Here is a 12,142-nt window from a genome sequence, read left to right as displayed (position 1 = left end):
ATCAGGTAAGAGTAAAAATTTGGGCGACCCAAGAATTAGGTAATAAATCGGGTATTATTCACCTAAAACTTTGATAAAAATTTGAATTTAGATATTATCCTAAAATTTGAGGAAAAAATTGGGTATATGGGTGTTTCATTTTCAGCCCTATATTGAACCACATAAAAAGATTTTAAGCTCTCTTAAGTTAATAGCATTTTAATTTTATTTTTCCCTCGATTCAAGTTGATTGGAATATGATGTTAGCCACTAAGACATTTGATGATAAATTCCGAGTATTTGTCTCTCATTTATTTTGTCTTTAATTTTTTTTGTTTAACTTTGGGAAGGTTTTCTGATAGGTTCTTTAAAGCCCAAATATCTCAAAGTCGACCTCAAAATAGAAACAAAGTGCTGGGTTTTGGTTCGAGAACCTACGACCATCGATTGAAACACAATCAATGCAAATACGGTGAGCAAACTGGCCATTAGACAATCAAAACAGATTTATTTATTTTTAATCAAGATTGGAGTTATAATGAACATGGACATGACCTATTTGATAAAATGCTTATGAGAGATAATTTGATCAGAATGACATGAGAGTAGAAGGACAATGGGCTATAATATCTAGGAGAGAAGTCAGGATCATGGAAGATTGCTCTGATATCAGGTAAAGATTATGAGATAATTTGAAATTCCGGATATAATTAAAAAAGGTAGTTACATATAATTAAGTAACTACCCATAGCTACAGCATCATTTTTTTTTTCTTTTCGTTGCTTTTGACTTCCAAAAAGAAGAATACATAATTATAGGTATTCTTTTAACTCTCTAGCACTATATGGGCAAATCACATCATTTGAAGAATCTAAACTGAAATTACTGCCATTAACAAGTAGATATATCAAATCAAAAGTAGTAGGGGAATTATAAAGGCACCCTACGAATTGGTAAGGGCAACCCGAATAATTGAAAAGTGGCTAATGTAAGTTTTACCAGTATTAGAACACCCCCACGGAAAACATCAATGTCGATATTTAGAAATCGATATATAAAAAATGTCGACATAGAACAAAAAAGTCTTGTTTAGTGTCGACATTTATAATTGTTGGCATTCAGAAACATGTCAACATTTTCAGGTAAATATTAGGTTGCTTTAATCTTTTGGATTGTCCTAATCGTGAATCCAATAATACGGGATGTGTAAAGATTCTGAAACCAAATCCAAATAGACATTTTGCAAACCCATGTGTGGGGATTGTCAATTCAGGGAGCTTCATGTGTTCTCCAATTGTCGGATTAAATATGCAAATTAGGTGACTTCGATTGTGGATCGAAGACAAGCATAGGAGGCCAATGCAACCACCAATCACTTCAAATGGGGATTCAACAAATGGAACATCATATCTTGTAACCCTGAATATAAAGCATTCTTGGAAATCATTCTCGATATCTTCTAAAAAATACAGTTCGTTACGACTGGTTGGGATTGGTTTGAGTTACTCGGAGAAGAAACATGTTAGTGAATCAAGAGTTAGAAATTAAAGAAAGTCTTGCAAATGCACCTGCATTGGAGAACTTAGGGTAGGTGAACATGCTTCTATCATAACCACTAAAATGTCAACTTCAAAGTTGATGATATATATTTGCTCAAAGATGCTTGTATCTACCCAGATATCTCTATCTATCTTTTACTAATATAATGTGAGGAAGGAGAAGTGACAGTTGATCAACACCAAATTTTAAATCCCATGTTATATTTAATTTTATTATTATCAGGGTCTTTTAATTTTCATCAAATTGGAAAAAAATTCATATTTAGTTCTGCATCAATACACACGACTCTATCGTCTTTTTACCTTCCTTCCCTTTTTTCTAATGAAATTCTAAACGGATATTAAAATCTGAAAGAGAAAAATCCACAGAACAGGGCATATTCAATCTCGACGTAATAGAAATTGTCTACTTTGTCCCATTTTTAACTCTTTTACATTCGATAGTTCAGACTGCAAGAGTGAGCCATATACAAAATCCTAAATCTCAATTGACAGAGATAAGTAGGATTAGATACTTTTTTTTTTTTTTATATCTTTTTTTTATATGAAATCTCTTATATAGATCTTGATATAATAAATAAAAAAATAGTATGAATTAAGGAAACCTCTTTCCATGGCATTTATTTTTTCGTCTTCGTCCTTTCCTGATTTGATAATTTATCCTTTTTTTTCCAGATTATAAGTCTAGTATTTGGTTGCTTATGAGAATTATCCCAGAGTTATAGAGAACTCCACTCGAGTGGTGGTAAAGATGATCATAATCACAATCATGATTATTATATCATCATCATCATCATTTGTTTTCTTATATTGGGTTATAAGGTCTCAACTCTCATGTGATAGGAAGTTATAACTCTCAGCTCATAAATAGAGACTTATAACTCAGCTCAAAATAAGAGTTATGCAGAGTTGGGGAGTTCAGCTTTCTGAGGTTGGTTATTCCAAACACGCCCGTTTCTAGCAACTTCTTTGAATTGCTAACTTTCATTCCCCAACTCTTTCTTCCAAACAGGCCCTTAGGGTTATCCGTCGTCTATCATTATTAACGAATGGTAACGATACCAATTAGCTTATCAATCCTTCAAAATCATGTTGAGCCTGTTAAGACCATCGGTTGGTCCGATTTTCAACCAATCACTACTGGGGAAGATCTCACATCAAGATTTCGTTCAAAGTAGCCTGTTTTCCGAATGTTGTTCAATGTGTCTTCTTCTATTCCCACCATTAAGTTCTTATAAAACTCAATTCATCTGATCTAAAATGCATCATAACAATGTTTTTTTTTTTTTTGGTTCTGTTCCTGTTTTGTGACGACAAGAGAAATGTGTAGGAAAAGCTACCTCTTTAATTCACTCTTTATAAAGAAAATGAAGTGTAAAGGTTTTACAACAAAGATACATCAAAGCAAAGATGACACACAATTCTAAAACAATTAATATAAGTTCAACAATAAAGGTACAGGCACATATAATACAAACGTCAATAAAGCTCTTCTCATAACACATAATGTTTAGAACAACAAAAACAACGACACCACCACCACCAACAGCAACAACAACAACAACTAAGACAAGGCCTTATTCTTTCTTCCTGCGGAAACTGATTTGGCAAAAGGAGGCACCCCACATGCACAAAAACAGTATTGTGTCAACCATGCAGCATCAATATCCAAGAGTTTCTGAATCCCAACTTGAAGAGTTCCAAGTTTTGCATTCCGAAACCAAGGAGCATATAAGAGAACCAAGCTGGCGAATTTTGTGGTATAGTAAACTGTTTGATCCAAGACTCCTTCACATTATAACTCTTCATAACCCATACATCAATTGTGTGGTTAGAAGAGAAATCTGCCACAGAAAGACACCCTCCTAACACACCAAGTTGATAAGAGTCCGAGAAACATTTCGGCGGATAATTCACAACCACATGAGATTCAGGTTTTGGAACGACTCCAAATTCTTCCACACTCAAGTCAAATGACACAATGCCCATCTTGGAAAAAATGGAAACTGGGCCATCAGGTTGTTCAGAGTGAGGCGTTATCCAATGAAGAGATCCATTGATAAATGTTGAAGAACAAACTTGCCCTGCTGCAAGCGCAACAGGGGCATTACCTATCCTTCTCCATGAACTACTGCCAAGTGTATAAACTTGAACTATAGACTCTAAACAGTGGGACGAACTAAATTCATCCGTGTAAAATAACACTTGCACCACCTTTAATTCCTGTGTAGAGACACTGAAACCAAATCCAAATAGACATTTTGTGAACCCATGTGTGGGTATTGTTAATTCGGGGAGTTCCATGTGATCTCCAGTTTCGGGAATAAATACGTAAATGATTTGATTTTGATCATTGGTGGAAGACAATAAGCATGAGAGACCATTGCAAGAACCAATCACTTCAAATGTGGTTTGGCTGATGAATGGGACATCAAATCTTGTAGCGCCAATAATGAATTCTTGTAATTCATCCTCGTCATCTTCCACATAATAAAGTTCGTTATGACCATTTCTGGAGCGAGGTAAGACGATGATGTTGGGGTTGGTTTGAGTTCCTCGGTGAAGGAGCATATTAGTGAATTGAGCATTAGAAATTATAGAACACCATGTTTTGCATACGCACCTGCATTGAAGAACAGATTTGATGGGAAGCCATAAAAGGATATTGGCAATGATTTCGTATGGGATGATGTCCATCGTTCACCGATAGACGAACAATAACAGAGAATAAGGGTTAAGGTTTATTGCTTTTATAAATCAAGATTTGATTGCTAGTCAACTGTATCAATTTACTTGAAAAACATGGCAATTTTATAATTTAATATTAAGCAAAATATTAAGAATTGAATTATTCTTGTTTAATCTACTATTATAATGAGAGAAGTCATAAATACATATATATATATTCTCAGCATCCTTATATCCGGTCAGCCATCTTTATCTTTACTATTCTAATGTGACGAAGTAGGGGGGTGATATTTGATCAACACCAAATTTTCATATCGGTTGGTATCCGTAGACTCAGGGGAAAGGAATCTGATCGTGTGTAAGGAACTCTATGTTCGCGCATAATCCAAGCCGTATAAATGCGGAGTCCAATGGTCGGGCTAAAGATATATCCTGATAATACATTACATATCTCTAAGATAAATCTTGACTAGTAAATTTATTATTTTAACAGTTAGGATTGTGTGTGAACATGTAAGTTCATTTCCATGAGTCTATGGATCCCAATCCATAATTAATCTTATTATCATCATTGTCTTTTTCATTAATGTCTTTTCCTTCTACAGATACAACCCTTTTATAGAAATTAGAAATGCAAATATGGTAGGTTTCTTAACCTTATAAATCTGTAACTGACGAGCGTTACATACATTCCAACAAGGGATTCTAATCCTCTCCAATGGCTAGAATCAACTTGTATCACATGGTGCCCCCTGGCATGGATACATCATGACATATTGAGGATAGTTCACAAGTTAGTTGATCTTCTTCATTCCTGGTAGAAGGCTAATCCATCTTTCTACGGGACCATTTTATAGTACTTAGCAAACAAAAATTGACATGCAATTGCAAACTGATGTACTTCATGGTTTCTAGTTTGATCATGTCAACCCAATGGTCTGAATCTTTTATTCAATTTCTAAAATCGTCGCAATCATCGTTAGGGGGGTGTTTGTATTGACTCTTTCCCTCCAATAAGAAACTTGAATCAATATAAGGCTTTGTTCACTAAAGATTGAAAAGCAGAAAAATTGGCAAAGTGGGGGCCGCAAAGCTGGACTAATAAGATTTTTTTTTTGAAAAGTATAATATATTGAAAAAAAGAAAAGGGGGGGGGGGGGGGGGGGACAAAGAACAACTCATAAGATTACCAGACGCCAGGTTTTCGGCATTTCCAAGCCACCTAGAGATCCCACAATTTTTTTTAATTTTTTTAATGTTTTGAATTTCCCGAAATGAAGGAGATGGAATTTTATGTAATAATCACTCTTTAGCATGTATGGGCATATCATACACTACTGATCAAACAAATAACCCAAGATTAGAGTAAAGCCCACTATATATTAGTATTTGCAACTGAAATTAATGCCATAAACAAGTAGATATCAAATCAAAAGTAGAATTTGACTCATAAATCTATTAGTGAGACTTCTCGAGGAAAAGAAGAAACAGTTCATCTCCTGCATAAAACCAAGATTAGAGGATAAGATTAAAGCATTGAAGAGGACTAAGGCAGTGTTTGTTTGCGCTATTTTTCAGTGCTTATTGCTGAAAAAAATTAAATTCAGCACTTTTTGTTAAAATAGCGCGTTTGTTTACTCTACATTTTCAACACTTATTGCTGAAAATAAGTGAAAAAAATTCAGCACTATTTTAATGCTGAAAAAAAGTGTTGAAACGGTAAGCACTTCACTTTTTTTGACACGGACAAGTATGCCCTTCATTTTTTTGAGCACAGACAAGTATGCCCTTATTCTTAAAAGAATATTACTTCTTATATCTCATGGATAAGTATATAAGCACCCCACAAATTAATAAACCCATATCATGGCTAAATTATTTTGTCTTATATGGGTTAAAAGTTTTGGAATGAGTTGATTTTTAGTGAGGATGATCTCCTCATTAGTATATAAGTACCCCACAAATTAATAAACCCACACTATGGCTAAATTATTTTGTCTTATATGGGTTAAAGGTTTTGGAATAAGTTGATTTTTGATGAGGATGATCTCTACAATGAGGAAATCATCCTCACCAAAAATCAGCACATCCTGAAACTTTTAATTTTATCAAAACAAGTTCAAGAACTGTAAATCGTCCATTTAAAAAAAAAAAAAAAAAACTATTTTTGATGAGTTAGAAATTTCAAAATGGACTGATTTTTTGTGAGGATGATCTCTAGACCATATAGACCATCCTCACTAAAAATTTGCTTATTTCAAAAACTTTAACCCATATAAAACAAAAAAAATTGGTTATAATGTGGGTTGCCCTTATTAATTCATAGGGTACTTTTATAATAACACATCCTTCATTTCTATCGAAAATTATTCATCCAAAATTAAGTTTTTTTAATGTTTATTTCAAATTTTGGTGACTTGTATGACATTATATTTTTAATTTAAAATTTGTGGGCTTTTATAAATAGAAATTATTATTTATAAATTGAAGATTTGAGTATTATTTATTATTTAAAAATGAATTGTATTTTAATTTTATAAGAAATAATATATTTTATTTTATTTGATAAGAAATAGGCATTTGAAACATGCAAACAATGTATAATATGATTGTAAGGGTAACAAAGACAATTTATCAGCTTCGACAATGTGTAACAAACATGATTCAACATCTAAACAAACAACTGTTTCAGCACTTAAATTCAGTGCTTATAAGTTTCAGTTCTTAATGCTATTCAGCACTTATTTTTTTCAGTTTAACAAACAGCATCTAAGTGCATCATTGCGTTCATACAACACTAATGCACTAGATCCTATCAAAACTCCTTAGTTAAAAACTTAAACGTGCTTGGACATAAGTGATTATAGGATGGGCGACCTCCTGAGATATTCTCATGTTTCAACCCCCCCCCCCCCTTCTTCTATTTCAGATAATCCCCCGGGTAAATTCTTCAACATTTGGGGCTGTAGCAGTTATACATCCTTATGCTTGTTAAACACTTAATTTGGAAGACCATTGAGGAGGGTGTTGCCAAAATTAATACTGATGGGGCTCTTGGGTTTATAGGAAGGAATTCAAGTGATATGTTTTTGTCTGGTACATGGGAACCAACTGTGTGAATATGTGTGGGTGGGTGGGGGGCACTACGTGAAAACTGGAAAATTCAACAAAAAAATTGACGGGCTAAGGCTCATGGATTTTAGAAACTGAATTTTGATGGCATAGGACCGTCAAAATTCTTGATGTTCCCAGATTTAATGGCTTAGAGTTGTCGAATTTCTCCCATCCTTCATTAATTTGATAGTTTCGACCTGTCGAAAATAAAAATTTGACAATGAAAAGTTCAACGCCAATTCGACCCCTTTGTCCGACGATTTTATGAAATTTGACGGCACAAGGCAGTCAAATTTGGGCTTTTTCACATTGTGAGGGTGACTTTGATGATATTGTGGCGATTGAGCATCAGGCAGTGTTTGAAGCCCTCAGAGTTGCTTGGATTAGGAGATTTCAAAAGTTGGTTATTCGCATGGAATCTTCCTAGGCAGTTAAGAGCATCGACGGTGAAATTGACATGGAAGTATGAGTTTCTTGTTCATGAAATCCAGCATCTAGCTTAAAGAGTAAATTTTGTATGTGCAAAGTGGGATTCTATTGGTGTGAAGCAAAATGAGAGGCTGATTTCCTTGCTAAATGCAGAATGCCTTGTTGGGGCTTTTCTATAATTGATAATTGTAATGTAATTCCTTCGGGATTAGTTTCTAATCTCCATTGATGATGTAAAAAAAGTGTTTTTTTTTTCTTTGGTTGATGTTTGCATAAAGGCTTATTTATTCTACTTTGCTAAACATATTGCACAGGTTAGGAGACAAAATATGATTACCGGGGAAGAACATGATCAGGGTCTAGAAGTTGTTTCTAGGACCCTATTTATAGAGATTTTAATGGTAAATAATATGTAAAATCTCCTAAATAGACATAATACGTTGATAGTCCATAATTATTATTATTATTTTTTTAATAAATTGTGAATTTTCTGACTAATTATGATTATTTTCATGTAATAGGTCAAAGTCGCAAGATTCAAAAGGATGAACCAAGATAATTAAATACGTGCATTACAATTCAAGACTCAAGACAAGACCACGAAAAGAAGACCAAAGTTAACTGGCCCACTAGCATCGCAGTACAATGAACACCTACGACGTGATGATGTCGGCGAGCATCATTTTGAGATTCATACAATGTTGAGGCGATGTGATTTGTAACATAGCACATTAGGTTTCAGAGTCCTTATAAAACACGAAAGTGTTCTAAATTCTAAAGGAATTCTAATCTGGTATCTATAAATAAGAGACTAGACCAGAGCCAAATTATCTCATCTCTTCTGAGATCATCTTCTATAGTTCTCTCCTATTATTTTAGTTTTTAGTTTATTTTCTATTCAAGCATTGTAAACAAAATGAGCACTTTGCCAGTTTCAATTCAAGATTAATAAATGATCATCATTTTCTCCCCTATTCTCTTTTATTTTATTTTTATTATTCTTGCTATGATCTGTAGCTAGACCTCTATTAGAGACGTCGATGAAGCCCAAGAAAGATCATCTTAAATAATTATTTATTTCAATAATGTTTCAATGGTTTATTGTGATACTAATTTCTTAAGTAATGATCATTAGATATAATACTATTCTCATGATTTTGATTGTTTTCAAATTAAACTATGCTTTGTTAAAGATTTGATATTTTATTTTTGATTTCGTCTTATTAAATATCATCACAGGATTTAGGATTATTATTTGGATTAACAAATTTCATCTTCCAATCCAATAACATTAGTTTTGTTAATTGGATCAAAATAATAAGTAAACAAATAAATTGATAAGGTGACTTGTTTTGGTGGATTTGATTTATCTAATTATTTACATTGTGATTTCCATTCTTGTTTATTTTAGAACAATTTTAATTTAGTTTCCTTTAATATTTTGAAAATCATGATTGATTGTTTTAAGTCAAAAGAAAAATTACTGAATCAACGTTATTTATGTGGATCGATCCTTGCTTGCCAAGGTTTTTAGATATTTTTGTTCTATTATTTTATTGATAATCTGCATTGCATAGAACGCACATCAAGTTTTTATGAAAATTTGCCTGTTTTTCGAATGTTGTTGAATGTATCTTCTATTCCCAACATTAAATTTTTACAAAACTCAATACATCATAATAATTTTTATTTTTTGGAGGTTCTGATCCTATATTTGTCACAACAAGAGAAACATGTAGCACACGTGTGAGAAAATCTATTTTTTTAATGAATTCTCTATAAAGAAATTTGTTGACAAGCCATTTACCCCAAAAGACCGATCTGTTGGGGAAAGGAACAACTATGAATATAAGAGGGTCACAGGCTAAACAAAGGTACATAACGTGGGCACGTAACAACTAGGAGCATAGGCACGATAAACAACACTCAACAAAAATGTGGTGTAAAGATTTTACAACAAAGCATAGATAACACACAATGCTAGAACAATTAATAAAGTTCAACAATAACGACACAGGCATATATAATACGAAATGCTAGAACAGTTAATAAAGCTATTCACATAACACATAATATTAGAACAACAACAAGAACAAGAACAACAATGACACCACCACCAAAAACTACAACAAGGCCTTATTCTTTCTTCCTGTGGATGCTGATTTTGGCAAAATGAGGTGCCCCATTTGTGCAAAAACGATATCATGTCAACCATACAGCGTCAATATCCAGGAGTTTCTGAATCCCAACTTGAAGAGATCCAAGTTTTGCACTCCGAAACTCAGGGGCATATAACTGAACCAAGTTGGTTTATTTTGTGGTATAGTATACAGTTTGATCCAAGACTCCTTCACATTATAACTCTTCATAACCCAAACATCAATTGTTGGTTAGAAGAAAAATCTGCCACAGAAAGACACCCTCCCAAGACCCCAAATTGATAAGAGTCCGAGAAACATTTCGGTGGATGATTCACAACCACATGAGATTTAGGTTTTGGAATGACTCCAAATTCTTCAACACTCAAGTCGAATGACACAATGCCCATATTGGATAAGATGGAATCTGTCTCATCGGGTTGACCATGGAGAGGGGTTATCCAATGAAGTGATCCATTAATGAATGTTGAATAACAAATTTGCCATGCTGAGAGAGAGATGGGGGCATTACCTATCCTTCTCCATGAATTATGTCCAAGTGTATAAACTTGAACTATCGACTCTAAACGGTGGGACGAACTAGATTCGTCCGTGTAAAATAATACTTGTACCACCTTGAATTCTTGCATAGAGACACTGAAACCAAATCCAAATAGACATTTTGAGAACCCACGTGTGGGGATTGTTAATTCGGGGAGTTTCATGTGATCTCCAGTTGCGGGATTAATTACACAAATGAGGCGATTTTCATTGTTGGTGGAAGACAATAAACATGAGAGGCCATTGCAGGAACCAATCACTTCAAATGTGGATTGGCTGATGAATGGGACATCAAATCTTGTAGCCCTGATAAAGAATTCCTGGAATTCATCATCGTCATCTTCAACATAATAAAGTTCGTTATGACCATTTTTGGAGCGAGGTAGGATGATGATGTTGGGATTGGTTTGAGTTGCTCGGTGAAGGCGAATATTAGTGAATTGAGCGTTAGAAATTATAGAACACCAAGTTTTGCAAACGCACCTGCATTGAAGAAGGGATTTGATGGGAAGCCATGAAAGGATATTGGCAGTGATTTCGTGTGGGAAGATGTCCATGTCCATCAATAGAACAACAATACCATAGAAGAGGGTTAAGGCTTATTGTCTTTATAAATCAAGATTTGATTTCTTGTCTTCTGTATCAATTTACTTGAACATGACAATTTTATAATTTAATACAAAATATTAAGAACTAAGAGAAGTCAGCTGATAAGGGTTGGTGAGATGCTTCTATCATAACTCATTAAAATGTCAAATACTCCTATCTAGCCAGCTATTTTATCTTTATATTATAATCCAAATGTCAACTTTGACAAGTAATGCTTCTCATTTGCTCTAGATGCTTGTATCTAGCTATCTATTTTTTTCTTTACTAATATAATGTGAGGAAAGAGAAGTAATAGTTGATCAACATCAAATTTTAACCCCCATGTTATATTTAATTATGTTATTATAATAAGGGTCTTTTAGTTTTCATCAAAACATAAAAATCCATATCTGCATGACTCTGTCTTCTTGTTACCTTTTTTTTTTTTTTTTTCTTATATAATTTTAAACAGATCTGAAAATCTGAAAGAGAAAAATGCATAGAACAGAGCATATTCGATCTCGATGTAATAGAAATTGTCTAGTTTATTGGATTTTAAACTCTTTATGTTTGATAGTTCAAGAGTGGGCTATCTACAAAATGCTCAATCTTGATATATATATATATATAAGGAAGCGTTCAGAGGCCCTAAAAAGAGCCAAACATTAAACCAAACATTTTTCAAAATAAGGGTTAGAAGTTTTTGAATGGGTTGATTTTTTGTGAGAATGATCTTTATGATGAGGAGGTCACAGTCCACGGTTCTTTAACTTGTAAACTAGGGTTAGAAGTTTCGGAATGAATTGCTTTTGACGTAATGTTTGGCTCTATTTAAGGTCTCCGAACGCTTCCCATATATACATATATATGTATAAATAGCTAGAGCCATGAACCAGAGTTAATTACAAATTTAATATTTGGTTGGTTATGAGAATTCTCCCTAGAGTTGTAGAGAACTCCAACTTGAATGGTGGTAAAGACTATCATCATCACAATCATGATTTTTCTCCTTTGTTCTGTTCCTCACTTTGTCACAAACACAAGAAACATGTAGCATGCATGCTAGAAAAGTTAAACTATGCTGGA

The 12,142-nt window shown here is 33.6% G+C and overlaps 2 protein-coding genes across 2 annotated transcripts; both read right to left on the bottom strand.

The window, feature by feature from the left end:
• Positions 1-2,865: 2,865 nt before the first annotated feature.
• LOC147390324 (F-box protein At3g07870-like) lies at positions 2,866-4,363 on the bottom strand. Its single transcript, XM_086457833.1, has one exon. The coding sequence runs from the start codon at positions 4,233-4,235 to the stop codon at positions 3,186-3,188; it is 1,050 nt and encodes a 349-aa protein (XP_086313959.1). The 5' UTR covers positions 4,236-4,363; the 3' UTR covers positions 2,866-3,185.
• A 5,626-nt stretch (positions 4,364-9,989) lies between these two features.
• Positions 9,990-11,093, bottom strand: LOC147390323 (F-box protein At3g07870-like). Its single transcript, XM_086459794.1, has one exon. It carries the CDS (start codon positions 11,029-11,031, stop codon positions 10,135-10,137), a length of 897 nt encoding a protein of 298 aa, XP_086315920.1. The 5' UTR covers positions 11,032-11,093; the 3' UTR covers positions 9,990-10,134.
• Between the last annotated feature and the right edge of the window lie 1,049 nt (positions 11,094-12,142).

The sequence above is a fragment of the Akebia trifoliata genome, chromosome 11 (genome assembly GCF_017979445.1).
Source record: "Akebia trifoliata isolate Shusen 1 chromosome 11, ASM1797944v1, whole genome shotgun sequence".
NCBI classification, from domain to species: domain Eukaryota; kingdom Viridiplantae; phylum Streptophyta; class Magnoliopsida; order Ranunculales; family Lardizabalaceae; genus Akebia; species Akebia trifoliata.
Note: the sequence above shows the minus strand (reverse complement) of the source record. Positions and strands in the feature narration are given on the sequence as shown.

Bases quoted from the DNA above. Each gene is read 5' to 3' on its own strand.
- LOC147390323 (XM_086459794.1), bottom strand. From the start codon at position 11,031: ATGGACATGGACATCTTCCCACACGAAATCACTGCCAATATCCTTTCA.
- LOC147390324 (XM_086457833.1), bottom strand. From the start codon at position 4,235: ATGGACATCATCCCATACGAAATCATTGCCAATATCCTTTTATGGCTT.